Source organism: Zea mays, chromosome 9, assembly GCF_902167145.1.
Source record: "Zea mays cultivar B73 chromosome 9, Zm-B73-REFERENCE-NAM-5.0, whole genome shotgun sequence".
Taxonomy (NCBI): domain Eukaryota; kingdom Viridiplantae; phylum Streptophyta; class Magnoliopsida; order Poales; family Poaceae; genus Zea; species Zea mays.
The window spans coordinates 159,419,951-159,447,949 of record NC_050104.1 but is presented as its reverse complement, the minus strand read 5'-3'; the positions used below and the strand labels follow the sequence as shown (position 1 = coordinate 159,447,949).

The window sequence follows — 27,999 nt, the reverse complement described above, 5'->3', positions numbered from 1 at the left end:
AGGAGTTCGTAAGATGTCTTCTTGAGGATTCGATGTAGATACAATCGGTTGATGGCGTAGCAAGCGGTGTTGACCGCCTCGGCCCAAAACCGATCTGAAGTCTTGTACTCATCAAGCATGGTTCTTGCCATGTCCAATAGAGTTCTATTCTTCCTCTCCACTACACCATTTTGTTGTGGCGTGTAGGGAGAAGAGAACTCATGCTTGATGCCCTCCTCCTCAAGGAAGCCTTCAATTTGTGAATTCTTGAACTCCGTTCCATTATCGCTTCTTATTTTCTTGATCCTCAAGCCGAACTCATTTTGAGCCCGTCTTAAGAATCCCTTTAAGGTCTCGGGTTTGAGATTTTTCCTGTAAAAAGAATACCCAAGTGAAGCGAGAATAGTCATCCACAATAACTAGATAGTACTTACTCCCACCGATACTTATGTAAGCGATCGGGCCGAATAGGTCCATGTGGAGGAGCTCGAGTGGCCTGTCAGTCGTCAAGATGTTCTTATGTGGATGATGAACACCAACTTGCTTCCCTGCTTGACATGCGCTACAGATCCTGTCTTTCTCAAAATGCACATTTGTTAGTCCTAAAATGTGCTCTCCCTTTAGAAGCTTGTGAAGATTCTTCATCCCAACATGGGCTAGTCGGCGATGCCAGAGCCAACCCATGTTAGTCTTAGCGATTAAGCAAGTATCGAGTTCAGCTCTATTGAAATCAACTAAGTATAGCTGACCCTCTAATACTCCCTTAAAAGCTACTGAATCATCACTTCTTCTAAAGACAATAACACTTGTATCCGTGAAAAGACAATTGTAGCCCATTTTACATAATTGAGAAACGGAAAGCAAGTTGTAATCTAATGAGTCTACAAGAAAAACATTTGAAATGGAATGGTCAGGTGATATAGAAATTTTACCCAAACCTTTGACCAACCCTTGATTTCCATCCTCGAATGTGATAGCTCGTTGGGGATCTTGGTTTTTCTCATAGGAGGAGAACATCTTTTTCTCACCTGTCATGTGGTTTGTGCACCCGCTATCGATGATCCAACTTGAGCCCCCGGATGCATAAACCTACAAAACAAATTTAGTTCTTGATTTTAGGTACCCAAACAGTTTTGGGTCCTTTGACATTAGATACAAGAACTTTGGGTACCCAAACACAAGTCTTTGATCCCTTGTGTTTGTCCCCAACATACTTGGCAACTACTTTGCCGGATTTGTTAGTCAAAACATAAGATGCATCAAAAGTTTTAAATGAAATGCTAGGTTCATTTGATGCACTAGGAGTTTTCTTCTTAGGCAATTTAGCATGGGTTGATTGCCTAGAACTAGATGTCTCACTCTTATAGATAAAAGCATGATTAGGACCAGAGTGAGACTTCCTAGAATGAATTCTCCTAATCTTATGCTCGGGATAACCGACATGGTATAAAATGTAACCCTCGTTATCCTGAGGCATGGGAGCCTTGCCCTTAACAAAGTTAGATAATCTTTTAGGAGGGGCATTAAGTTTGACATTGTCTCCCTTTTGGAAGCCAATGCCATTCTTGATGCCAGGGCGTCTCCCACTATAAAGCATGCTACGAGCAAATTTAAATTTTTCATTATCTAGCTCATGCTCGGTAATTTTAGCATCTAATTTTGCTATATGATCATTTTGTTGTTTAATTAAAGTCATGTGATCATGAATAGCATCAATGTCAACATCTCTACATCTAGTGCAAATAGAAACATGCTCAATGGTAGATGTAGATGGTTTGCAAGAATTTAATTCAACAATCTTAGCATGTAATATGGCATTTTCATCTCTAAGATTGGAAATGGAAGCATTGCAAACATTTAATTCATTAGCCTTAGCAATTAATTTTTCATTTTCATTTCTAAGGCTAGCAAGAGAGACATTTAATTTTTCAATCTTAGCAATAGAAATAGCATGATCATTTCTAAGATTGGCATATGAATCATCACATACATTTGAATCAACCTTAGCAATTAATCTAGCATTTTCATTCCTAAGGTTGGCAATCAAATCATGGCAAGTGCTTAGCTCACTAGATAGTTTTTCACATTTTTCTACTTCTAGAGCATAAGCATTTTTAACCTTAACATGCTTTTTGTTTTCCTTAATTAGGAAGTCCTCTTGGGAGTCCAAGAGTTCATCCTTATCATGAATGGTGCTAATTAATTCATTTAACTTCTCTTTTTGTTGCATGTTAAGATTGGCAAAAAGAGTAAACAAGTCATCCTCATCATCACTAGAGTTAGCCTCATCACTAGAGGTGGCATATTTAGTGGATGATTTAGATTTAACCTTCTTCTTTTTGCCGTCCTTTGCCATGAGTCACATGTGGCCGACGTTAGGGAAGAGGAGTCCCTTATTCACGGCGATGTTGGCGGCGTCCTCGTCGGAGGAGGAGTCGGTGGAGCTCTCGTCGGAGTCCCACTCCCGGCAAACATGGGCATCGCCGCCCTTCTTCTTGTAGTACTTCTTCTTTTCCTTTCTTCTCCCCTTCTTGTCGTCGCCCCTGTCACTGTCACTAGAAATAGGACATTTTGCTATAAAGTGACCGGGCTTACCACACTTGTAGCAAACCTTCTTGGAGTGGGGCTTGTAGTCCTTCCCCCTCCTTTGCTTGAGGATTTGTCGAAAGCTTTTGATGATTAAAGCCATCTCCTTATTGTCGAGCTTTGAGGCGTCGATGGGGAGCCTACTTGATGTAGACTCTTCCTTTTTCTCCTCCGTTGCCTTGAATGCGACGGGTTGTGCCTCAGGCGTGGAGGAGGTGCCTTGCTCGATGATTTTCTTTGAGCCTTTAATCATTAGCTCAAAGCTCACAAACTTTCCTATAACCTCCTCGGGAGACATTAGCGTGTATCTAGGATCACCTCGAATTAATTGAACTTGCGTAGGGTTAAGAAAAACGAGGGATCTAAGAATAACCTTGACCATCTCATGGTCATCCCATTTGGTGCTCCCGAGGTTGCGCACTTGGTTCACCAAGGTCTTCAAGCGGTTGTACATGGCTTGCAGATCCTCTCCTTGGTGAAGCATGAAGCGACCAAGCTCCCCCTCGATCGTCTCCCGCTTGGTGATCTTGGTCACCTCGTCTCCTTCGTGCGCGGTCTTGAGCACGTCCCAAATTTCCTTTGCACTCTTCAACCCTTGCACCTTATTATACTCCTCTCGACTTAGAGAGGCGAGGAGTATAGTAGTGGCTTGGGAGTTGAAGTGTTGAATTTGGGCCACTTCGTCCGAATCGTAGTCTTCATCCCCTATGAATGGTACCTGTACACTAAACTCAACAACGTTCCAAATGCTAGTGTGGAGTGAGGTTAGATGATGCCTCATTTTGTCACTCCACATATTATAATCTTCACCGTCGAAAACCGGTGGTTTGCCTAATGGAATGGAAAGTAAAGGAGTACGCTTTGAAATACGAGGGTAGCGTAGGGGAATCTTACAAAACTTCTTGCGCTCATGGCGCTTAGAAGTTATGGACGTCGCGTCGGAGCTGGAGGTGGATGACGATGAAGAATCGATCTCGTAGTAGACCACTTTTCTCATCTTCTTTTTCTTATCGCCACTCCGATGCGACTTTTGTGAGGAGGATTCCTTATCCTTCCCCTTGTTGTGGGACTCTCCCGATGGAGCCTTCCCATGGCTTGTAGCGGGCTTGTCGCCGGTCACCATCTCCTTCTTGGCGTGATCTCCCGACATCACTTCGAGCGGTTAGGCTCTAATGAAGCACTGGGCTCTGATACCAATTGAAAGTCGCCTAGAGGGGGTGAATAGGGCAAATCTGAAATTTACAAAGTTTAAGCACAACTACAAGCCGGGTTAGCGTTAGAAATATAAACGAGTCTGAGAGAGAGGGTGGAAAACAAATCGCAAGCAAATAAAGAGTGAGACACAAGGATTTATTTTACCGAGGTTCGGTTCTTGCAAACCTACTCCCCGTTGAGGTGGTCACAGAGACCGGGTCTCTTTCAACCCTTTCCCTCTCTCAAACGGTCACTTAGACCGAGTGAGCTTCTCTTCTCAATCACACGGGACACTAAGTCCCCGCAAGGACCACCACACAATTGGTGTCTCTTGCCTCGATTACAATTGAGTTGATCACAAGAAAGAATGAGAAAGAAAAGAAGCAATCAAGCGCAAGAGCTCAAATGAACACAAATTCACTCTCTCTAGTCACTATTGATTTGGAGTGGTTCCGGACTTGGGAGAGGATTTGATCTCTTTGGTTGTGTTTAGAATTGAATGCTATAGCTCTTGTAATGTGTTGGAAGGTGAAAAACTTGGATGCAATGAATGGTGGGGTGGTTGGGGTATTTATAGCCCCAACCACCAAACTAGCTGTTTGGTGGAGGCTGCTGTCGAATGGCGCACCGGACAGTCCGGTGCGCCACCGGACACTGTCCGGTGCGCCAGCCATGTCACCCGGCCGTTAGTGTTCGACCGTTGGAGCTCTGACAGGTGGGGTCTTCTGGCTGTCCGGTGGTACACCGGACAAGTACTGTAGACTGCCTGGTGCGCCTTCTGACGCTGCTCTGACTCTGGCGCGCACTGTAGCGCATTGAATGCGGTTGCAGTCGACCGTTGGCGCTGAAGTAGCCATTGCTCCGCTGGCACACCGGATAGTCCGGTGCCTCACCGGACAGTCCGGTGAATTATTGCGGAGCGCCCTCTGATTTTCCCGAAGGTGACGAGTTTGGAGCTGAGTTCCCTGGTACACCGGACACTGTCCGGTGGCACACCGGACAGTCCGGTGCGCCAGACCAGAGCACGCTTCGGTTGTCTTTGGCTCTCTTTGTTTGAACCCTTTCTTGGTCATTTTATTGGTCTATTGTGAACCTTTGGCACCTATAAAACTTATAATCTAGAGCAAACTAGTTAGTCCAATTATTTGTGTTGGGCAATTCAATCACCAAAATTAATTAGGAAAAGGTGTAAGCCTTTTTCCCTTTCACATCGCCCTGGCATCGTCAACAATACGGCGTTGGACGTCCTAGGCCCGATGACGCGCTCCTCCAGCGAGTGCCTGGCCTGCCCACTCCTGCTCGATGTTTTGCCGGAGCTGCACATGTCGCCCCGCTTCTTTGTCAAGCTTGGCCTGCATCTCGTGGAGTTGCTCAAGCTGTGTGTCCTGACCCCCCGCAGGGACTTGGACCACGGCTAGCTCTCGCGGGATCTCAACGCGAGACGCAGGTGCAAGGGCGTCGTCACTTCCTGGCATATCGAGGTGGTTTTCTCCGTCGTGATCCTCCTGATCGATGTGGTAGCACTCGCGAGTTGGGTCGCAACCCTCGTCGTCAAGGCTGTGACCATCATCAGAGCAGTCGGAGAGGCAGTGGTCACATGCGGACATGAAGTCGCGCATGGCACCGGGATCACGGAGTCCAAAGAAATCCCAACTGACGTCAGGGTCGTCCTTTTCCTCAGAACCCGTGGGTCCGGAGGTTGAGACAGTCATCAGTCGGTCCCAGGAGGACCACATATGGTACCTCGGAAGGTCAGGGTATGCCCTAGCAAAAGCGCTCACCGAAGCGGGGTCGCTTGGTGGATCAAAACTGAATCTAAAGGGAATAGGGTGGAAAACGGACGGTACCTTTTGGTCGATGGACGGCGGTGAAGTCGCGTCGGGGACGGACTGCACCGTTATCGCAGGTACGAGGCTAACGCCCAGCAAGTCCTCCGCGAGGGTGCTGGCGTCATCAGTCCGCTCGGGGTTGGCACGTTGCGGAGAAGTGACACCCGTCGTTGTCTCAGGTGCGAGGACAACGCCCGACATGTCCCCCACAGGGGTGCCGATGTCGCCGGCTCGCTCTGGTTTGACAGCCGATGAGGTGCCGCCTCTTGCGTGGCCACAATTGCCCCGTCTCCTCCTTCTCCGGTGAGGAGGGTGGTGGGGTAAACTCGGGTGTTCCTCTTCTACCGCGGGGAGATGCCGTCGTCGAGTTTGCCTCCGCCGGGCGAGCCGTCGACTGTCGTTGCTGTCATGCTGCAGAGGGAGCAGTACCATGTCGTAGCTGCCATCGAGGGACATGAACTCGAGACTTCCGAAGCGGAGCACCGTCCCGGGCTGAAGAGGCTGCTGAAAGCTACCCATCTGGAACTCAACAGGGAAGTATTTGTTAACACGCAGTGAGCCCCTACCTGGCGTGCCAACTGTCGGTGTTTCGGGCCCGGGGGGCCCTCAGCTGGACCGACTAGTGAATTTTAGTGCCGCATGCCCCTATCCAGATGGGTTGATGCAAGATGGAACACAAGCGATGGGATGAGGCTTATATTATCCTGCACCAGGGGGCGCTTGCAGTAGGGGTTACAAGCACTGCGGGAGAGCAAGAGCGAGAGCGAGAGCGAGAGAGAGAGAGAAGGAGAGGGTTCGGCCTTGAGGCGAGCCGTCTGAGGCTGCCTGTACCGCATCTCTCCTACTCTGGCTGCCTCCACTCGTCCTTGTCATGCGTCTGTGTGTTCGTACATTGCACCTTCTTTTCTCTCCCTCCTCCCTTTTTTCCCTCCCCCCGGGGCCCTGGACATCCCTTTTATAGATGCAAGGAGATGCCCAGCTGTACAATGGGGGTGTAGCTATGAGCTAACGTGGCTGGCAGGGAAGTGCCCTGAGCCCTGTACAGGTAATAACGTGGCCGTCGGAGGAGTGCCTTGAGCCCTGTAGATGTACCGACGTGGCCGTCGGAGGAGTGCCTTGAGCCCTGTAGAGGCAATAACGTGGCCGTTGGAGGAGTGCGTTGAGCCCTGTAGAAGCATGGCTGATGGTGCGGCATGGATCCTGCTGACGTTTCCTTGCTTCCGTAGGGGGTTGGGAGCAGTCGATGTCATGGACACACGCGGGGGATCCATCATTACCTGTTACTGGGGTAACTTAGATGGGACACCAGTCTTGTTCCTTCGTAGCCTGAGGCGGCTAGCTAGGGGTAGGGTAATGATGGATCCCCAATAGCGTAGCTGATGCGAGGCCAAGGTCGGGCGAGGCGGTGACTCCTCCGAGGCCGAGGCTGAGGTCGGGTGAGGCGGAGTCCTTCTCCCGAGGCCGAGGCTGAGGCCGAGGTCGGGGTCGGACGAGGTGGAGTCCTTCTCCCGATGCCGAGGCTGAGGCCGAGGTCGGGGTCAGACAAGGCGGAGTCCTTCTCCCGAGGCCGAAGCTGAGGCCGAGGTTAGGGTCGGGTGAGGCGGAGCTCCCTGTTGCGCTCGAGGCCGAACTCGAGGGAGGTCGTGACTTGCCGTTGTCAGCCCTTCCCTGGTGGCTGGCACAGCTGCCGAAGCGGGGTGAATAGCGCTGTTTTCCTGTCAGAATGGTCAGTAAAGGGGGTGAAGTGACTGCGGTCACTTCGACCTTGCCGACTGAGGCACGCGTGTTAGGATAAGGTGTCTGGCAATCCCCGCATTAAATGCGCATGCGATACGGTCGGTTGGTAAGGCGATTCGGACGAGGTCGCTGCACGACAAAGCCTGCCCGAGTTGTGCTTCGGGCGAGCCAAGGGTGCGTCTGCTGACTGAGGGGACCCTCAGGCGAGGCATGAATTCGTCCGGGACTACTGCCCTTGCTCGAGGCTAGGCTCGGATGAGGTCGCGTCCCTTGACAAATGAAGCCTGTGCTTTATCGGTCGTTTATGGCTCGTTCTGAAGATGTTTTCCAGCCGGATTAAGATGCATTGGGGGGTACCCCTAATTACGGTCCCCGACATAATCTAAAGAATCTACAAGAAAAACATTGGAAATAGAGTAGTCAGGTGATATAGTAATTTTACCAAGTCCTTTGACCAAACCTTGATTTCCATCCCCGAATGTGATAGCTCGTTGAGGATCTTGGTTTTTCTCATAGGAGGCGAACATCCTTTTCTCCCTAGTCATGTGGTTTGTGCACCCGCTATCAATAATCCAACTTGAGCCCCCGTATGCATAAATCTACAAAACAAATTTAGGCCTTATTCTTAGGTACCCAAACGGTCTTGGGTCCTTTCACATTAGAAACAAGCACCTTGGGTACCCAAACACAAGTCTTTGACCCCTTGTGTTTGCCCCCAACATATTTGGCAACTACTTTGCCTGATTTGTTAGTAAGCACATAAGAAGCATCAAAAGTATTAAATGAAATGTTATGATCATTTGATGCAATAGGAGATTTCTTCTTATGCATTTTAACATGGGTAGAACGCCTAGAGCTAGATGCCTCACTCTTATACATAAAAGCATGATGAGAGCCAGAGTGAGACTTCCTAGAATGAATTCTCCTAATCTTATCCTCAGGATAACCATCAGGATATAAAATATAGCCCTCGTTATCCTGAGGCATGGGAGCCTTGCCCTTAACAAAATTAGACAATCTTTTAGGGGCATTGAGCTTGACATTGCCTCCCTGTTGGAAGCCAATGCCATCCTTAATGCCAGGGCATCTCCCACTATAAAGCATACTACGAGCAAATTTAAATTTCTCATTTTCTAATTCATGCTCGGTAATTTTAGCATCTAATTTTGCTATATGATCATTTTGTTGTTTAATCATGGCTAGGTGATCATGAATAGCATCAACATTAATGTCTCTACATCTAGTACAAATGGTAACATGATCAACACTAGATGTAGAGGGTTTGCATGCATTTAATTCATCAGTCTTAGCATGTAAAGTAGCATTCTCATTTCTAAGATTGGAAATGGAAACATTGCAAATATTTAAATCTTTAGCCTTAGAAATTAATTCATCATTCTCAATCTTAAGGCTAGAAAGTGATTCATTCAACTTGTCAATTTTAGCAACCAAACTAGCATTATCATCTTTAAGTTTGACAAGAGAGTCATCACAAACATTTAATTTCTCAACCTTAGCAATTAATTTGGCATTTTCATTTCTAAGGTTGGATATAATATCATGGCAAGTGCTAAGCTCACTGTCAATTTTTCATTTTTCTCTACCTCCTGAGCATAAGCATTTTTAACCTTAACATGCTTCTTGTTTTCTTTAATAAGGAAGTCCTCTTAGCTATCCAAGAGTTCATCCTTCTCATGAATGGCACTAATCAACTCATTTAATTTTTCCTTTTGTTGCATGTTAAGATTGGCAAAAAATAGTAAGCAAATCATCCTCATCATCACTAGAGTTATCCTCATCACTAGAAGTTGCATACTTAGTGGAGGATCTATATTTTATCTTCTTCTTCTTCTTGCCATCCTTTGCCATGAGACACTTGTGGCCGATGTTGGGGAAGAGAAGACCCTTATTGACGGCGATGTTGGCGGCATCCTCGTCGGAGGAGGAGTCGGTGGAGCTCTCGTCGGAGTCCCACTCCCGGCAAACATGGGCATCGCCGCCCTTCTTCTTGTAGTATCTCTTCTTCTCCTTATTCTTTCCCCTCTTGTCGTCGCCCCTGTCACTGTCACTAGAAATAGGACATTTTGCTATGAAGTAACCGGGCTTACCACACTTGTAGCAAACCTTCTTAGAACGGGGCTTGTAATCTTTCCCCTTCCTTTGCTTGAGGATTTGGCGAAAACTCTTGATGATGAGCGCCATTTCCTCGTTGTTGAGCTTGGAGGCGTCAATGGGAAGCCTACTTGATGTAGACTCTTCTTTCTTCTCCTCTGTTGCCTTGAATGCGATGGGTTGTACCTCGGGTGTTGAGGTGGCGCCTCGCTCGATGATTTGTTTGGAGCCTTTGATCATCAACTCAAAGCTCACAAACTTTCCTATCACTTCCTTAGGAGACATTAGCTTATATCTAGGATCACCACGAATTAATTGAACTTGAGTAGGATTAAGAAAAACGAGTGATCTAAGAATATCCTTGACCACTTCATGGTCATCCCATTTGGTGCTCCCGAGGTTGCGCACTTGGTTTACCAAGGTCTTGAGCCGGTTGTACATAGCTTGTGGCTCCTCCCCTTGGTTGAGCATGAACCGACCGAGCTCCCCCTCGATCGTTTCCATTTTGGTGATCTTGGTCACCTCGTCTCCTTCGTGCGCGGTCTTTAGTATGTCTCAAATCTCTTTAGCACTTTTCAACCCTTACACCTTATTATACTCCTCTCGACTTAGAGAGGCGAGGAGTATAGTAGTGGCTTGGGAGTTGAAGTGCCGGATTTGGGCAACCTCGTCCGAATCGAAATCTTCGTCCCCCGGCGATGGTACCTGCATTCCAAACTTAACAATGTCCCAAATACTAGTGTGGAGTGAGGTTAGGTGATTCCTCATTTTATCACTCCACATGTTATAATCTTCACCCTCAAAAATGGGTGATTTGCCTAGTGGGACGGAAAGTAAAGGAGTATGTTTAGAAATGCGAGGGTAGCATAAGGGGATCTTACTAAACTTCTTGCGCTTATGGCGCTTAGAAGTGATGGACGGTGCTTCGGAGCCAGAGGTAGATGACAACGAAGAGTCGGTCTCGTAGTAGACCACCTTCTTCATCTTCTTTTTCTTGTCGCCGCTCTGATGCGACTTGGTGTGTGAAGGGGATCCCTTCCCCTTGTTGTCGGACTCTCCCGATGGAGTCTTCCTGTGGCTTGTGGCGGGCTTCTCGCCGGTCACCACCTCCTTCTTGGCGTGATCTTCCGACATCACTTCGAGCGGTTAGGCTCTAATGAAGTACCAGGCTCCGATACCAATTGAAAGTCGCCTAGAGGGGGGTGAATAGGCGGAATCTGAAAATTATAAACTTAAGCACACACTACAAGCCGGAGTTAGTGTTAGAAATAAAATCGAGTCCAAAAAGAGAGGGCGAAAACAAATCACAAGCAAATGAAGAGAGTGACACGGTGATTTGTTTTACCGAGGTTCGGTTCTTGCAAACCTACTTCCCGTTGAGGTGGTCACAAAGACCGGGTCTCTTTCAACCCTTTCCCTCTCTCAAACGGTCACCTAGACCGAGTGAGCTTCTCTTCTCAATCAATCGGGACACTTAGTCCCTACAAGGACCACCACACAATTGGTGTCTCTTGCCTTGATTACAAATGACTTGGGAACAAGAAAGAAGGAAGAAGAAAAGCGATCCAAGCGCAAGAACTCAAATGAACACAAATATCTCTCTCTCACTAGTCACTATTTGATTGGAGTGAACTTTGGACTTGGGAGAGGATTTGATCTCTTGTTTGTGTCTTAGAGTGAAGTCTAGAGCTCTTGCATTGAATGCAATGGCTGAAAATTTGGATGCCTTGAAGTGTGGTGGTTGGGGGGTATTTATAGCCCCAACCACCAAAGTGGCCATTGGGGAACTCTGCTGTCGATGGGCGCACCGGACAGTCCGGTGCGCCAGCCACGTCACCCAACCGTTAGGGTTCGACCGTTAGAGCTTCTGACAGCTGGGCCACCGGACAGTCTGGTGGTGCACCGGATGTTCACTGTTCACTATCTGGTGCGCCTTCTGGCGCCTGCTCTAACTCTACGCACGCAGTCCGCACTGTTCACTGTTCACTGTTCACTTTTGCAGACGATCGTTGGCGCGCTAGCCGTTGCTCCCGCTGGCACACCGGACAGTCCGGTGCTACACCGGACAGTCCAGTGAATTATAGCGGAGAGCATTTTCCAGAAACCCGAAGCTGAGCAGTTTAGAGAGATTCTCCCTGCTGCACCGGACACTGTCCGGTGGTGCACAGTCCGGTACGCCAGACCAGGGCAGCCTTCGGTTTTCTTTGCTCCTTTGTTTTGAACCCTTTCTTTTAACTTTGTATTGTGAACCTTTGGCACTTGTAGAACATATATTCTAGAGCAAACTAGTTATTCCAATTATTTGTGTTGGGCAATTCAACCACCAAAATTATTTAGGAAAAGGTTTGAGCCTATTTCCCTTTCAATAAGGCTCAAGATCAAGCTCAAAGAAGTGAACAATGTCACTAAAGGAACAGTGTTGTTGGAACTCAGATATGTCAATCTAGATCAAGTCATGTTGACTTGATGGTTTATGAGTCCAACATCAATCTCAATCATGCCAAATGCTAAAGAAGTGCAAAACAAGAACAAGGTGTGTTTCTAGACTTAGTGAATTGTTTTTTAGTACTAACATGTTTTATCTAAGTGCTAGAAACAGAGCCAAGCACAAAAGATTTGAATTGAAGAAGAGTTGGTTGTGTACAACCAACATCAGCTCTGGCCTGGCGCACCGGATTGTCCGGTGGCGCACCGGACAGTGTTCGGTGCCCCAGGCTGGCTCGGCGTCAACTAGGCGCTCTCGGGAAAAGAGATGGGCGACGTGACTATAAATCAACAGACTGTCCGGTGGTGCACCGGACTGTCCGGTGAGCCAACGGTGCCCGCGCCAACGGTCAGCAGCGCAATCAGTGGGCGACGCGTGGCCTGAGCCAACGGTCAGTTGGCACACCGGACTGTCCGGTGTGCACCGGACAGTGTCCGGTGCGCCAAGAGGACCGAGGGCGCAACGGTCGGCTTCGCTAGAAAAGGAAGGAGATCGGGCACCGGACAAGCACTGTTCATGTCCGGTGGTGCACCGGACTGTCCGGTGCGCCACCCGACAGAAAGCAAGTATTGCCTTCCAAAAGGAATTCCAATGGCTCCTAGGCCCCTTGTGTCTATAAAAGGGACCCCTAGGCGCCTCCAACAGAGATACAAGTGCAGCCAACAATTGTATACATCATTTGGATCAATTCTCTATCTCCCTCTCGTGTATATCTCTCTAGTTTGTGTGGAGGCAAAGCTATAAGCCTTTAGAGAGTGGAGAAGTGCTGCTAAGAGCTAGAGCAAAGTCTTGAGCGCATTGTTACTCTGCCGGAGTGCTGTAAGCAGCCACGGCGTAGTTGTAACCAATATCAACATAGTGGAAGGCTCTATCTGTCATACTGACAGATCTGAGCAAACGGAGGAAGGAGTTGAAATAGACTCCAAGCCTAGGTGTGGCTAACTCCAACGAGGACTAGGCAAGCATTTCAGGCTTGGCCGAACCTCGGGATAAATCCCTGCGTCTGTGTGTTCTGCTCTGTGCTGTGTGCTGATTCTCTATCTTACCTACTCTTTATATCTGCACTTCAATACTTATTTGTGGTGCAAGTTATATTTGAAGTGCAGGGCATTTTAAGACAGGATCTTCTATTCTGCTGCAACCTACTTGAAGGGTCTTTCATTCCACTGCGATCTAGCCTTCGAGTAGAGTAAGAATTTAAGTTTTAAAGTGATAATTATTATTCGCCTATTCACTCCCCCTCTAGGCGACATCCAGATCCTATTCCCGGGCATAGGGAACTTTCACCTGGCATAAGGTTTTTGCTTGTTTTCCTGCTCGGCATCATGATCCATATCGTCGAGCACCGCGACTTAGTCTCTGGGGACTTCCTCATGGAGGAGGAGGCCGCATCTTCTGCGCCACTAAGCTCCAGCCGCCCGGCGCCTGGTGCAGCTGCTGTGTGCCCCGCACGGCAGCACACACCTACACAGTCGTCCTGGACTCCATCAGGGGTTGCTCTTGTCGGGGCGCTTTCCGTGGCCAGGGAGATGTTGCGCCACCCACCAAGCCCCACGACCTCGCCAGGGGCTATGAAGCAGTGGCGCGACGATGTGGATCGCCTCCTTGGCATGGCGCACTCTGGCTCGGCTAGGCCCAGGCCTCGATCATTCCGGCGCCAGCACGAGGCATCGGCCTCGGTGCGTTCACCCTCGGTGAAGGCTGCGCCGACCGAAGACCTACGGGTGGAGCTCAACCGTAGACGTGTGGTAGAAGACGCTCAAGCCTCTCTGGAGAGGCCTAAAGACCTGCGGGACGAGCTCAACCACAGGCGTGCGGGCGAGGATGCCTGTATCTCTCGGGAGAGGGCGCATGAGCGCCGCCAAAACCTCGAGGGTCACAACCTCGAGCAAGACTTCGCTGCGGTCGCACCGCAGACCCTAGGGGTGCCCGATTCCAGACGGGTATCCCGTTGGCTGGTGTGGGCTGCGCCGCTCTAGCGGATCATCTCCACACGTCGACGTGGCCATCCAAGTTCCGGCCACACCTGCCGGAGAAGTACGACGGTACGACAAACCCGTTGGAATTTCTGCAGGTGTACGTCACCACTATCACAGCAGCAGGTGGAAACACCGCTGTGATGGCGACATATTTTCATGTCGCCTTGTCTGGGCCCGCCCGGACTTGGCTCATGAACCTTGCCCCAGGATCGATCTACTCCTGGGAAGAGCTCTGCGCGGTTCACAGTGAACTTCGCCAGTGCTTACCAACAACACGGCGTGGAGGCCCACCTCCATGCAGTGAGGCAGGAGCCCGAAGAAACCCTCCGGACGTTTATCTCCCGCTTCACCAAGGTGCAAGGTACTATACCTCGCATCTCCGATGCTTCTATCATCACGGCCTTCCGCTAGGGAGTGCGTGATAAAAAGATGTTGGAGAAGTTGGCCACGCATTACGTGGAAACTGTCTCCACTCTCTTCGCTCTGGCCGACAAGTGCGCCAGGGCCGCCGAGGGTCGTGCGTGGCACTCGGTGCCACAGACCGGGGATGCCCAGACGGGTGGCTCCGGTACCGTCGCCCAGGACAGTAAGAAGAAGAAGAAGAACCGCAGTCACGAGAAGCCACATTTTGCCGCTCTAGTCATTGCAGCTGCGATTGAGGGCCGTGGCGATCGCAACAAACGCCCACGGCCGCAGAGAGGTAACAGCGCGGCTCATGCCCTGTGCACCCCAACGGTCGCCACAGCTCCGCAGAGTGTCGCGAGATCATCGACCTCGCGAAATGCGTCAGCGCGCGGCGCGAGCAGTCTTCCGAGGACGGCTCCCCACCTCATCGCCGACCTGGCAAGGAAAGGGTCCACGATGACGAGGTGGCCGCGGCCGAACCGGACCTTAGGTATCAGTCACCCGAGGGGGTCCTGAAGGATGTTTTCACCAGAGACTCCGACTCCGGTGACAACAACTAGACGGGCCACCGGGGGACCCCGTACTCCCTGGTCTACGGGGCCAAAGCCTGCCTTCCCCCGGAAACCCTTCTGGACTCCCCATGGGTCCAGTCTTTTGATGGGTCTATGCAGGAGCGGCTGCAGCGCAAGGATGTGGACCCCATCGATGAACTCAGATATCAAGCGGCGACCCGAAATGCACATTGCAACCAGGCGCCCAGTCGCTACTAACGGTTCATGCGTAGTAGGGAACCCAGGGTCGGGACCTAGTCCCACGGCGAGTACTGAACCAAGAAGGGCCCTACAAACTCTCCCCCAGCTGGGAAAGACCCTTCAAGGTGACGGAAATATGCCGACCCAGGGGTAACCACCTCGCTACAACTGAAGGAGTACCTCTTCCTAACCCCTGGAGCGTCTCTGTAAGTTCTATCCATAGGAGCAAGTCTGAGGGGTTGAGTTTTTCTCCCTTTTGTAACTAGGTTGTGCATACGTGTACGCCAGCCCGGTGAGGTCCGCCCTCATAAGCCCGGCCTGTTGGTCGGCACCCATGCATACCAAGTTATAAAGAGAAGATTTACCCCTTCAAATGTGCTTCTATGATAGTTTTATCCTCCTGCTCCATGGTCTTACCCTGCAGTTCCAGATATTAATTTTTATCTAACCCACCCATATAGTTCCCATCCCGTCTGACATGATGACATCCGAAGTGAATAGTCAGGCTAGCAGTTTAGGACCCCTCTGCGAAAGCAGGAAGGTCCGACAGCCTGGGGGCCGGTTCTAGAGAATGGACACTTGTCTCCTGGGGTGGTCCGGAGCTGTGTGGCCGCTTAGCCTGGTTTCGTACCCAAAGCCTGCACACTCCACCACTCCGTGATGGCTGCCCTAGTATTTGGAGCTATAGTCCTGTGGGTCTGACAACCTGAGGTCTGGCTCTAGAGAATGGACACTTGTCTCCTGGGGTGGTCCGGAGCCGTGTAGCCGCTCAGCCTGGTCCCGTACCGTGAGCCTGCACGCTCCACCACTCTGCGACGGGTGTCCTAGTATTTAGAACCACGGTCCAGGGGGGCCGGACGCACAACTTGGCTTCCCAGACTGGATCCTGCAGGTCCCGTGCATGTGTCAAAGGATGGCTAATGTCAGACGAAGGGTCCTATGGGTGTACTACTAACGTTCCCTAGTCGAATCTGTGTACAGGTCCAGGTCCTAGTCGAGGCTACCTCCTGGGGGCCATTGCCAACTCTTTCTTAGGTATGCTGGTATGTAGCCTCGACACGCCAAGCCTACATCCCAGGGGGCCAGTTACCAGGGAGGAGTCAGCAACACCACACACAACAGGGACAAGTGGTACACAGATAAGTACTACTACTTCTTGATAAATAGTACTCAAAAGTACCTCAAAGAAACAAAGTTATTACATCCGCCTTCAAGCGGGGCCCTAGCCTTATGTCTACAGGTATGGCCTAATCGACATCAGTAGGGTCGCGCTGGGAGTGCGCGGCCACCACCTCCACGGCGTACAACGTCTTGTACGATCCCCCGGGCGGCGTCTTCAGCAGCCAGGCCGGCGGTCACCATTGGAGGCGGCACCGAGGCCATCAAAGCCAAAGAGATGGGGGCGCAGCCGCAACTCAGCCCGCTGTCCACCTTCGCAAGGCTGGTGAACATCCTTCCCTCCGAATGCTAGAGGAAGAAGCGGGAAGAAGCGTTGCCCCCACGGGCGGCTTGCCAGCGGCGGTGGCCACCTCAACGCGTGCGCCATAACAAAGAGGCCCTCACCCCCGTCTTCCTATGGAGGGTGACGACGAGGCCATTAAAGCCAAAGAGTTGGATGCACGACGACAGATGGCGCTTGTGGCCTGGCCGGTGCGGTGTAGCCGGAGTTCGCCTCCTTCACAAGGATGGTGAACATCCTTTCCTCCGAATGCTGGAGGAAGAGGCGGGCCACCAGCTCATGCAGAAGGCGGAGCCGCAGCTCAGCTCGCTCTCCATCCCTGCAAGGCTGATGAACATCCTTGAAACTAAGCACTGGCGGAAGAGCGCCAACCCCCACGAGGTCGCGCTCCTCCAGCAACAGCAAGAAGAAGGCAAGTTCGGCAGCGCCATCGCGCAAGAAATGAAGAGCGCGAGCTCCCCGGCGGCAAGATCGCCGAGGGGGAAGGCGCTGACACGGATCCTTCCACCGAACGCCAGCGCGCTCCATCCAAGCAGGCGGCGCGCCAGGTCAAGCGTCTACTCAGTCTAAAAGCGCGCGGGGTGAACTAACAAGACCATGGCAACTACGGCGGCGCAAAGTAGAGACCTTGAAGGCAAAGGGGCGCAGCGAGTGGGAGAGAAGCAAGGCATGGCTGCTACTCGAGGGATGAACCCCTTTTTAAAGGCAGACTCCCCCGCTCGCGCCCCGAAACGCCACGAGAAACCTCCCCCGATGCACATCGGTGTACCCAGCCTCTGGCACGGGTGCCCGGGCCCACGAGTCATACTCTTTGGGCGTCGGCTTCCATGTGCAGGGAAGACGAACCGCCGCACGAGGAGCACGCCACCGCCTGCGGTAGTGCACCTCTTCACCTCCGCCGAAAGCAGCGGACCAACCTTTGGCCCGGGCCCACGAGTCATCCTCCTTGGGCGCCGGTTTCTGGGTGCAGAGAAGTCGAATCGCCGCTCGCGCCAGTACCGTGCCTCCTCGGGGCCGCCACAGAAGACAGAGAAGGTGAATTTTCAAAACCAAATGCAGCGGTATCGAGGCACCCCGCGCCCCAGTAAAGCCATCAAGTGCGGACACCACGGGTCAGTCAACCGCGGGGACAGGCGTAGCAGTTGACGTGACCGAAGACAGGCTGACAGTAATTACAACAGCAAGCGCACGGGAGCAGCGTGCCAATCGCCAGTCAAACTTTGGCCCCACCTGCAGGCTCGTGTCCTCCTCTGAGGCGGGCCCGAGGGCCACTGTCGGTACCCTGAATCAGGGGTACCCCTTGCTGCAGTATGAAGACGCTATACCCGCACAGCTACCCCTAGTTGCGTGGCAAACAACTCTCTGCCCCGCCACGTGGACGGCTCTGGGGTCGCCACGTGGCCAGGGAAAGAGATACACCCCAAGATGCCAACTGTGGGTCCAGACCCCCATGGGAAAATGCCGAACCCCTGTACATGTAGACCAGACCTCTGGGGCAAGGTCCAGGACCCCCGCAAGTACAACCCGGACCTTCGGGTCGGGTCCTGGACCCCTCTGCGTGGGGTCCGGGATTCTGGGGGCAAAATATCCAGGCCTTGCACAAGCAGGGGTCTGGTGCCGACATGTGTCCAGGCCCAGCCTGGTGTGGACCTGTCCGCATAACGCTACTGCTCCTCGTCCAGGTGGAGACCCGATGCTAACACGTGGCCTACCGCGCGTGACATAAGCCCGCGGGCGGAGCCTGACGTAAGATCTCTGGGCCGCGCTGTCTCTGCATTTATTGCGGAGAAGACGCGCCGCCTTACTATTCCGCTGACTGGCGATGTGCCCCTTCGGTATTTAATGAGTCTTGTCCACTCAGCTGGTAGGCGACGTCCAGGCCATCTTGCAGGCGGCGTGCCTGTCCATTCCATTGCCAAACAGTACGCCCGCGCTGCAAGGTGCACTGTGTCCATCCATCATCACTCGTACGTTGTCAGGGAAGCTTCCCCTGCACGCCAATGCTACGCAGATCGCGGATATCAGGGCGCAAGGAAGATTGCACTGGGGACGAGCATTAGTCGCTCCAAGTATTACATCCGTTATATCACTGGGCCCACATGTCGGGGCTCAGCACCCTTGTACGTGCCCCCTTAGACTATAAAAGGGAGGGCACACTGCGTTAGAAGGGACGGACTCATTCAGACTCAAGCTATCCTAGACACAACTCAAGCTCACGAACAATACAACACACAGTGAAGTAGGGTATTACGCTCCGACGGCCCGAACCACTCTGAACTCTTGCGTGTTCTTGTGTATTTACCCCCAATCTTGTAACAGTTAAAACACTTAGACCCCTCCTCATCTTAGGATTTAGGACGGGTGCATTCCGTTATCCAGTCGGAGATTTTCTCTCCAACATCAAACGGAACATTATAGTTATAGATATATTGGACTTGCCCACGGGCGAGTTTTTCCTTTCTTTGGGGCAGGCGCACAGGGTTACAGTTGCAAATTCCGCGGAAGAACACACGCGGCGGTTTCATGATCCCTTGATTCGCTTCGTTTACCTCCATCAGAGCCATCATCTACTCCAGACAGTGCTCCTCCCCTTAAACCCCTGCACCATTCATTTCTCCCTGCCCCGCTCCCGACGCCGAACCCGCGGACTCCGCTTGCGGACTCCGCTTCCTCCCCTTTATCGCGTCGCCGGCGCCCGGCCCCGCTATTGCTTCGCTGTGGAGTCCGGTAAAGTTTATATTTGTCTCGATCAATGCGGCATTGCAGTTAGCCCCTGCCGTTTTCTTCTCCCGTAGTCCCGTCCCACCGGCCCCCCTCCGCCGCCTCCACACGCCAGGTGTAGCCTCGTCGATCCCTTCGCCGGCGAAGAGCCCCTACTAGGTATGCCCCCTCCCCCTTCCTCCTCTCCCCTTCCTCCCTGCTGTGCGAAACTGGGCTCCCGAACCGTAACCCTGAACTATCTGGGTATGTGTATTCGGATCTGATCTAATACAAGTGTATCTTTCTCGCAAAAAAAAAACACTTTTGTGCTTGCATGTGTACACCCATGTCTTTGACTGGGTCTGCCCCTGATTCATCTGGACTACGTAGCGTGATTACTCCAGCTTTGAGATGCCTAATTTTTATAACTGCTGCGTCATATAAGTCGTGTGCAAAGAAGGGAAGTGGAGTAATGCAGTGCCAAAACGCTTCTGTGAATAGTTTGGTGTGAAGGGGAAATCTTTATGTAGACTAGAGATGCTGGAACTTGGAATGAGCTCAACAAAACAGCAACTCTTATTAAGACGCATAGTCCTGGGAACTGCAGTGGCTTGGCGGTTGCCACATGCTGTGAGTGTGTCATGCCTACTTCATATAGTTGGTTATACCGTTACAGTGTATCTGGTATCTGGTGTGTGGTCGTAAGATTTGTTTCTTTGTCATAGTTGTAGATGGTCGTAGTAATACCATGCTTATGATGTTTTCTTGTTTCAGACCTAACTTTAAATGCTAACAGAACTTTTTTTATATACAAAAAAAAGCAATTGATACAACATTTATACTTCCAGGATTCAAGATGGGTCATCGTAGGAATTATTCTGACGACGAATTTTCAGTTGCTAGCGAGAAGCCAGAAGTAGAATTCATGGACTTCCAGAACGGTGACACTTTTCAGGATTATTCATCTGAAGATACCCCTGTGCTCGTCTCAGCTCCTTTCCCTTTCGAGCATGGAAAACCAAAATCTGTACTTGTTGGAGAAACATCGGCTGATACTATTCAGATTGAGAATACCTCTCCTGAACCTGTAAATTTGTGGAGTGTAAGAATTTTCTCCTCAAATCCAGAAGACAGCTACGTGTTATCGATGATGAGACCTCCATCAAATGGTGCTAGCGAAGAGGAAAAGCAGGCTTTTCTTGCTTTGACATCGGTGGAAGACCGTACACTTCGGCCTGGACAAACCCTCACAGTTTGGCTGTCTTGTACGCCAAAAGATATTGGTTTGCATACATCAATCGTGCATGTTGATATCGGCAATGAGAAGATTGAGCGTGTGGCTTTTCTTTTGGCAGATGACAATGTCTCCAAGTCATTATTTTCTGATAAGCCTTATTCTAGGAGACGTGTTCAAGTTAAGAAATTTGAGCCTTCACCATTTGTGCCAGGTTGCCGTCCAACTCAGCAGCATGTTCAAGGATACAAACATAAGCTTCCTCAGTATGCAATACCTGCACATATCCGTGAGCTCATTGAAAGTAAACAGACACCTGATGTCCTATATGATGAGTTGAGCATGATAAACTATGCAGAATATTTCAGCACTCTTATAGTCATGGAAGAACTCAATTTGGAGGTATTTTCAACACATGTCGCCTTACATTTTAAGCTTTGCCCTGGTTTACTAACTTTAGATGCCTTTTTGCAGGAGGAAATGAGAGCATATGACATGGAGGGTGTCTTAATGAGAAGGAGGGGTATGCACTTTTTGTCTCTTGAAGTCCCTGGTTTGGCAGAAAGAAGGCCATCACTAGTCCAAGGAGACTTCATATTCGCTAGATATGCTGGGAATGATTCTCAGCCTTACCAAGTTAGTCCCCTTCCCTTCTAAATTGTATATTGAATATAGGTTCATATGCTCTGAATGAATAACGATATGTCGGTTTGTCATGTCTCCAGGGTTTCATTCACAAGGTTGAAGCTGATGAGATATTTTTAAAATTTGATCATCAGTTCCACATGAATCACAGAGAAAGAAACCAGTACCATGTTAGCTTCACATATAACAGAGTGAACATGAGAAGGCTTTACAAATCAATTGATGATGCAAAATATTTGGGACCTGGCATCTTGTTTCCCCACAAATCACCTTATAGAGTTTTGAAAAGGTTGCCATTTAAGCCTCTCGATCCATATATAAATACTGAGCAAGCTGATGCTGTTGCGAGCATACTTGCCTGCAGAGGAGTTCCACCATATGTGATATATGGACCTCCAGGAACTGGCAAGACCATGACCATTGTAGAGGCTGTTTTGCAGCTTTATACGGGCAAGAAGAGGGCAAATATTCTCATTTGTGCTGCTTCCAATACTGCAGCTGATCATGTATTGGAAAAGCTCCTTCAAGGCAGCCATCCGATCCGTCCAAGAGATATCTTTAGGCTAAATGCTCCAAGCCGTCAATACGAGGATGTCAATACCGATTTTATCAAGTTTTGCTTCTTCCAAGATCTGGTGTTCAAGTGCCCTCCGTTACAAGCACTGGTGCAGTACAAGATAATTATATCGACCTATACAAGTTCATATCTGCTGCAGGCTGAGGGCATTCGCCAAGGGCATTTCACACACATTTTCTTGGATGAGGCTGGTCAAGCCTCTGAACCAGAGGCGATGGTTCCTTTGTCGGGGTTGTGTGGAAGAGACACTGTGGTTGTGTTAGCAGGAGATCCAAAGCAATTAGGGCCGGTGGTTTATTGCAGGGAAGCGGAGAGATGTGGTCTGGGGACATCATATCTGGAAAGGCTGCTAACTGGCTTCGAGCAGTACCAAACAGGGAATGCTAACTATGTGACAAAGCTGGTGAGGAATTATCGGTGCCATCCTGCAATCCTAGAGCTACCATCAGAGCTTTTCTACGAGGGTGAATTGATTGCCTGTAAAGAAGGAGAATCATCTGCTTACGACTGCATCGGCCTTCCTAACAAGTCGTTCCCTGTTCTCTTCGTCGGGATTCAAGGATGCGACGAGAGGGAAGGCAACAATCCATCATGGTTCAACAGGATTGAAGTTAGTAAAGTAGTATCTATCATCAGGAACCTGACAAGGGGTGAGGATGTTCATGAATCTGATATAGGAGTGATCACTCCATATCGTCAGCAAGTTGCCAAGATAAAGAAAGCCCTGGAGGCATTTGAAATGCCCAGCTTCAAAGTCGGAAGCGTCGAGCAATTCCAGGGCCAAGAGAGGGAGGTGATAATCATCTCCACAGTCAGGTCGACCGTAAAGCACAACGAGTTTGACAAATTTTTTAACCTGGGATTCTTGAGCAACCATAGAAGGTTCAACGTTGCCATCACTCGCGCAAAATCGCTGCTCGTCATCATCGGAAACCCTTACATTATCACCAAGGTAGTCTCTCTGTCATTCATTATTATATATCTCCTTTAGGCTCTAGTCCATATTGCACGCTGTTTATGTATTCATTGTCAAATTAACTACTACAACTTCAGGACCGTCACTGGGATAGGCTCCTGCGGTACTGCGCTGACAACGGCTCCTATCAAGGATGCCCCCTTCCACCACCAGAGTCTCCTTATTCAGACGACGCCAGATTCTTTTCCAAGTACGACGAAGACCAAGGTGGACCTTCTGGGCAGGACTACAGCCAAGAGCCTGCCTACTGCAACTACAACCAAGAGCCTGCCTACTGCAACTACGACGACCAAGAGCCTTCTGACTTCGGTTCGGGGCATGACACTGGTGTTGCTCAACCTGAACCTGCTTCGGAGAATCAAGAGTCATGGTCCGAGGAGTTGCCTGAAGACGAGAGCCAGCCATTCAGCAACCCCCAAGCAGATGTTGAGGAGACGCCGAAGCAGGACGGCGAGGAAGGGGCTGCAGCTGCACAGGGAGACGCGCAGGCCGACCAGTCGTTGACCAACGACGACAGTCAGCTCCAGGACGCAGGCGCGGGGAAGTACACCTTCCCTCCCGGTTGGTGCGACGTTTCGAGCATCCCGGCAACGGGCTGGGGCGACTGATCAGACCCGCAACCGCAACCGCCCCTGGCAGGGGGGTACGTTGGGAGAATAACTGAGGCTGATGGCCTTTCACCCTCCTTCCATCAAGCCTCCACTCAGCTCACTGCTGAACAGTTGTTGTAGCGAGTGAGCTGCGTCCGTGTGTTTAGGCCACGTGTGCCAGGTGCTGGCAACGTGCAATATGGTGGGTTAGCTCGCGTGCCATTGAGCGTGTGCTAATGGTTTTTAAATGCTTAGGCCTTTTTCGGTTACAAGGGATAAAATTCTACCATGGATTTAATCCGACCAGAATTAAGTAAATTCATACCTCACATCCAATCACATGGTGGGATTAAATCCATTAATTAATCCATGTATATCTCAAAGATAGTTATTCTTTTAATCCATGGATTTTAATATAAACTTGTGCAATATTGTCATGGATTTATTTCATACCTAATGAGCTATGGATAGAATTCATGTCTTCTATAGTTTAAAAAATTCTCAAACCTTTGAGTTATAATTTTGATGGGTTTAACCGAATAAAAAACCGAATAGACTTGGATTATTTTGTAGCATGAATTGTGATATGGATTTAATTCCAATCCATAATAATCAAGGAGAATTGTGATATGGATTTAATTCCAATCCATAATAATCTAGGACTGGATTGGTGTAAACGAATAAGGCCTTAGCGATATGATCCCAGACAGTTCCATAACGCCAACAGAATGTCAGCTTATCAAGCATTGTCTCATCATTAGTGGTATCATCGTATGGGCCTCCAGAGCTCATGAGAGCCATGTACATTCTTGTGAGGTGGGGAGACGTGGGCAATGCAGCTGTTGTAAACTCTCCAACTCAGCTGTTCATCGAGATCGCAATGCAGCTGTTGTAAAGGTAGCCAGAACGCCACTACATCGTTCAGTGTCATTAGGCTTGAAAACATTCTTCAGGCTACAGCTGTTTCCTCCCGAACTCTTCAACTCACTCCTTCTCCACATGCTACCACCTGCTGCCGTCGCGGTTTCACATCCGTGGCCTATCTCGAACGCAATGCAGGTGAATGGTCAGCATCTACCACCTTCGGTCCTGTTTCTTTCATACAAAGCAGGCTTCTCTATGTCAGGGTGTTTGGCAAACAACCCTACCGGTCATTTCTAGTACGTTGTTAGCCATTCCAGAAGACCCAGTTGTCTTCTCATGTATGCTGACAACCTAACGCATACAGTGCTGTATCTTGAGGAGTCATCGTGCAGAACTGGCAAGCATCCTCATCGTGCAGAGCTGGGGACGGAATCAGTAAGCCCAACTGGCAGAGGATGAGTCCAGCTATGGACAATACTTGTAGGCAGCAACGGAAAATGGAGCACACGGGAGGCAGAAGTCGGCACAGGAGGAATCAACTGCCAGCCCTTTCAGTGAAAAGAACAAAGCAACAGATGCTGAGTTACTGACAAGCATATTGGTATTTTTATCTCCACAACACTAATCAACTACAGGTTCTCAAACAGGCTCCACAATCATCTCAACAAGTACCAACCATAGCCATCTTCCCCGCACAAAGTATGCATCCATCACCAAGCATCGCAATTCGCAACGTTGATATTTATCCTTAAAAAGGAGACCCTTAAGTATAGTAACAACCATTTGTCACACGATGATTAGGACCACTAGAAAAGCGGACCAAACAAAAAAGATCTTGGGAGCAAATACAGTGCGATAACATGGAACTTCAAACATGTCACAGAAACAGGACCAAAAAATAACATGAAGGTACATAACATTGACTAGTTTTACTTGAAAGCAACAGAATGCCACAGCATCGGCGTGGAACACTCCGGCCGCCATATATGATCACTACCATAAACTTGAACAGTAACACAAACAGACTAGTAGCCAATCAAATATTGCACAAAAACAACAGTCTGACACAATACTGACTATGAAACAGATAGCTAAGTGATAGGTGCTTCGCCAATTCTGAACTCCAGGTATGGATGAGGCGAAGTGGCATCGGACAAGCAAACCTGCAGCACGAAAAGCCCCACACATCACGTTACCACTGTCAGATTATATGTACGATAGTAGTGGGTAGAGAGGCATGAAATAGATAATTACCATATTCAGGGTTGAGCATTCGCAGATCTCTGATACGTGAAGTCCTTTATGAGAATACATGGAGGAGACTAGAATCCTGGGCATGCTCCAGGATCATGAGGCACAAAAGATAATAAGACGAAGGGAAAACCACCACTAAATGCAATTTTGAGATGAATGGTTCGAAACGGATTGGATGGCACATGCAATGGGACTGGGGTGACAAAGGAGATGAATAGCTAAAGTCAGTACAGACATGGAGGACAAAGAACATTGGATCGGGACTTCATAACAACTCCTCTGAGCATCTTCATTCCAAAAAACAGAAGTGCCAGAGGGGAGATCCTTGTGCGCTTTGCATAACACAGGGAGATGTTATGAAGGGAGGTGAGTCAGCAGGATGCAATGTGATACAGAATGCAAGTTTCAAGGGATGCAGCAATCCTACAGAAGACTACATATATGACAGAACTTGAACAGTACTAGCTAGCCTACAATGCCCTGCCTGAGATGAACTACATGACAAGGATTATGATATGAAGGCTGTGGCTACTGGTTAATGATGGGCAGGGAAGATGCAAATACTATAACATCTAAATGGAGTATTGGACTACTAATAGGCAACTACAAGGTACAAGGAACAAAGGTGACTCTGAAACTGCAGTGATATGCAAATCCACCAAATCTCCATTACCACAACATCCTTCTCACTGCATTTCCAAACTTCCTAAACTCCTCGCTGTGCTTGCTAACCGCCTACAGTACTGCTGCAGAAGGAACCACCGCCAGGTACACAGTGGTTATCCCCGGTTACCCTATACATACTACAAAGGTCAGTTGTAGTTAAACTATGTACACAGAACTACCCAACCGCCATTCAGTTATCCTCAATTTTGAGGTTAAGGATCCTCCTCAGATTCTCGGTGGCAATGGTAGCATCAGTACCACTGAAGAAGGTAACACCTGAGCCTGCAGTCGGCGATGAAGGTGCCGACTTGGCATGCACGGGCACCTCTTCGTCGTCTGACCGGTCAGCAGGTGGAAATTCAAGTGAGACACTGCGCTTCTGGTGGAGTGAGAACTTGGGGATCGGGAGGGAGCTGGGAGGCGGCGAATTGCAGAACCCCGGGCCAGCCCAGAGCTCAGGGCGAGAGGGAGGGGACGTCGAAAGGTTTATAGAGATTGCTCGGCTGCGCTTTTTCCCATGGTGAAGCTGATGTTTCGGTGTCTTGGGCTCAGGAGAGGAGCGGGTCAGTGCAACCCTCTGCGCGGGCGGGGATGGCAGGATGCCGACGGTGATGCCGGAGTGGAACGCCCGGCAGTTGCCAGCATGGTAGCTGCGCGTGGACTGAGGCGACGCTGCTAACGCCTTCTTCCGGCGACCCGAGAAGTGGTGGAGCTGGTGGTTGCGCTCCTCCGAGATGAGCAGAGTCTCCATGGCCCGACCCGAGATGATGCAGGTGCTCTGACTGGGACAGATCGTAGCGACGGATCCCACGAAACCCTAGCGCCAAAAGAAAAATCAAACGTAGAAGCTTATCAACACAGTGCATTTCGATCGCAGAAATGGCAAGCAGGACCAGAATCTGGACAAAAATATCAACATGGATGGTGAAACTATATTATTACGACACGGTGAATCGTAATGCAGAAATGGTTGTCTCTAGTGTACAGATCGCCAAATCATTCAGCAACAAAAAATAAGAGCAGAGGACACGGGTATACTGGTAGATACCTTCCAGATCTGCAGTCGAAGAACAGACCGAACCCCAGACAGAGCACTGATGGCGTCCCCACCTCGCACGATCACCGTCGCGTTTCACTCCTCCGTCCCAAACCAGATCCACGCGCAACGCGAGCAGTCACTGCATCCACAAAGCAAACCGCCGCCGCCGGTGAATCAGACGACCTCCCAAAGGGAAACCGCCAAATCGGAGCTCCGGCTCCCAACTCACCAAATGGATCCCCGCGGCCAGCGGGAATCTCCGAGGAACCCGCCGCTCGCTGCGCGGAGAAACTAGGCAGAAGGACCGCTCGTCGGCGCAACGGGGCGGATCTGGCCGGAAGGTCGCGCTTGCGGAGAGCGGACGGCTGGCGGTGGTTGGGAGTTGGGACTAGTGGGGAATGCAGGAGGTCGGATGGGAGCTAGACGACGACGGACTCGAAACGGTCGGCTGAGAGGCGGGTTTAATAGGGTCCGGGTGGCGTCCGTGAATCGTGTCCACCAGCGCTTACATGTATCACCTAAAATATTATTTTACACTATACACGATATTATTTGTAGAATAAAATTTGAATACTGAGTATGAAACTTGTGGAGACAGTAGTAGTAGTAGCTTTGGCCGCCCGTGCGTCACGTTCGTTGGGGACTTGGGGTCTGAGTCTGACTGGGCCGGCCTGCATGGGGTGGGGGCTCCGGCCGTTGATCTCGGCTGTCGGCGAGCGTGGACGGTGATCGGGAGGACGCGTGGTGAGGAAGTGACGTAGGCGTGTGTTTTGGTTCGGATAAGGGAGGCGTGAACAGGAAGAATGCGTTAGCATCACCAATAGAGCATCTTCAAGGTGGTCCACGGGTCCAACAGCTTCTTACTTATGCTCCCAATTTATTTGATATTCCTAAAACAAGACCCTCGCTAAAGAGTCAAGCCACCCTCGTCTCCAAG

At 50.1% G+C, this 27,999-nt stretch overlaps 2 protein-coding genes across 2 annotated transcripts; one reads left to right on the top strand and one right to left on the bottom strand.

The window, feature by feature from the left end:
* Positions 1-19,102: 19,102 nt before the first annotated feature.
* Positions 19,103-23,675, top strand: LOC100382450 (putative RNA helicase family protein). The gene is made up of 5 exons (NM_001175191.1): positions 19,103-19,397; positions 20,066-20,853; positions 20,926-21,087; positions 21,177-22,625; positions 22,727-23,675. The coding sequence occupies exons 2-5, from the start codon at positions 20,074-20,076 to the stop codon at positions 23,255-23,257; spliced, it is 2,922 nt and encodes a 973-aa protein (NP_001168662.1). The 5' UTR covers positions 19,103-19,397; positions 20,066-20,073; the 3' UTR covers positions 23,258-23,675.
* A 1,263-nt stretch (positions 23,676-24,938) lies between these two features.
* On the bottom strand, positions 24,939-27,474 carry LOC100277219 (uncharacterized). Its single transcript, NM_001150852.2, has 4 exons — positions 27,292-27,474; positions 27,072-27,201; positions 25,358-26,840; positions 24,939-25,266 (listed from the first exon to the last, which is right to left on the bottom strand). Exon 3 carries the CDS (start codon positions 26,772-26,774, stop codon positions 26,214-26,216), a length of 561 nt encoding a protein of 186 aa, NP_001144324.2. The 5' UTR covers positions 26,775-26,840; positions 27,072-27,201; positions 27,292-27,474; the 3' UTR covers positions 24,939-25,266; positions 25,358-26,213.
* Positions 27,475-27,999: the final 525 nt, after the last annotated feature.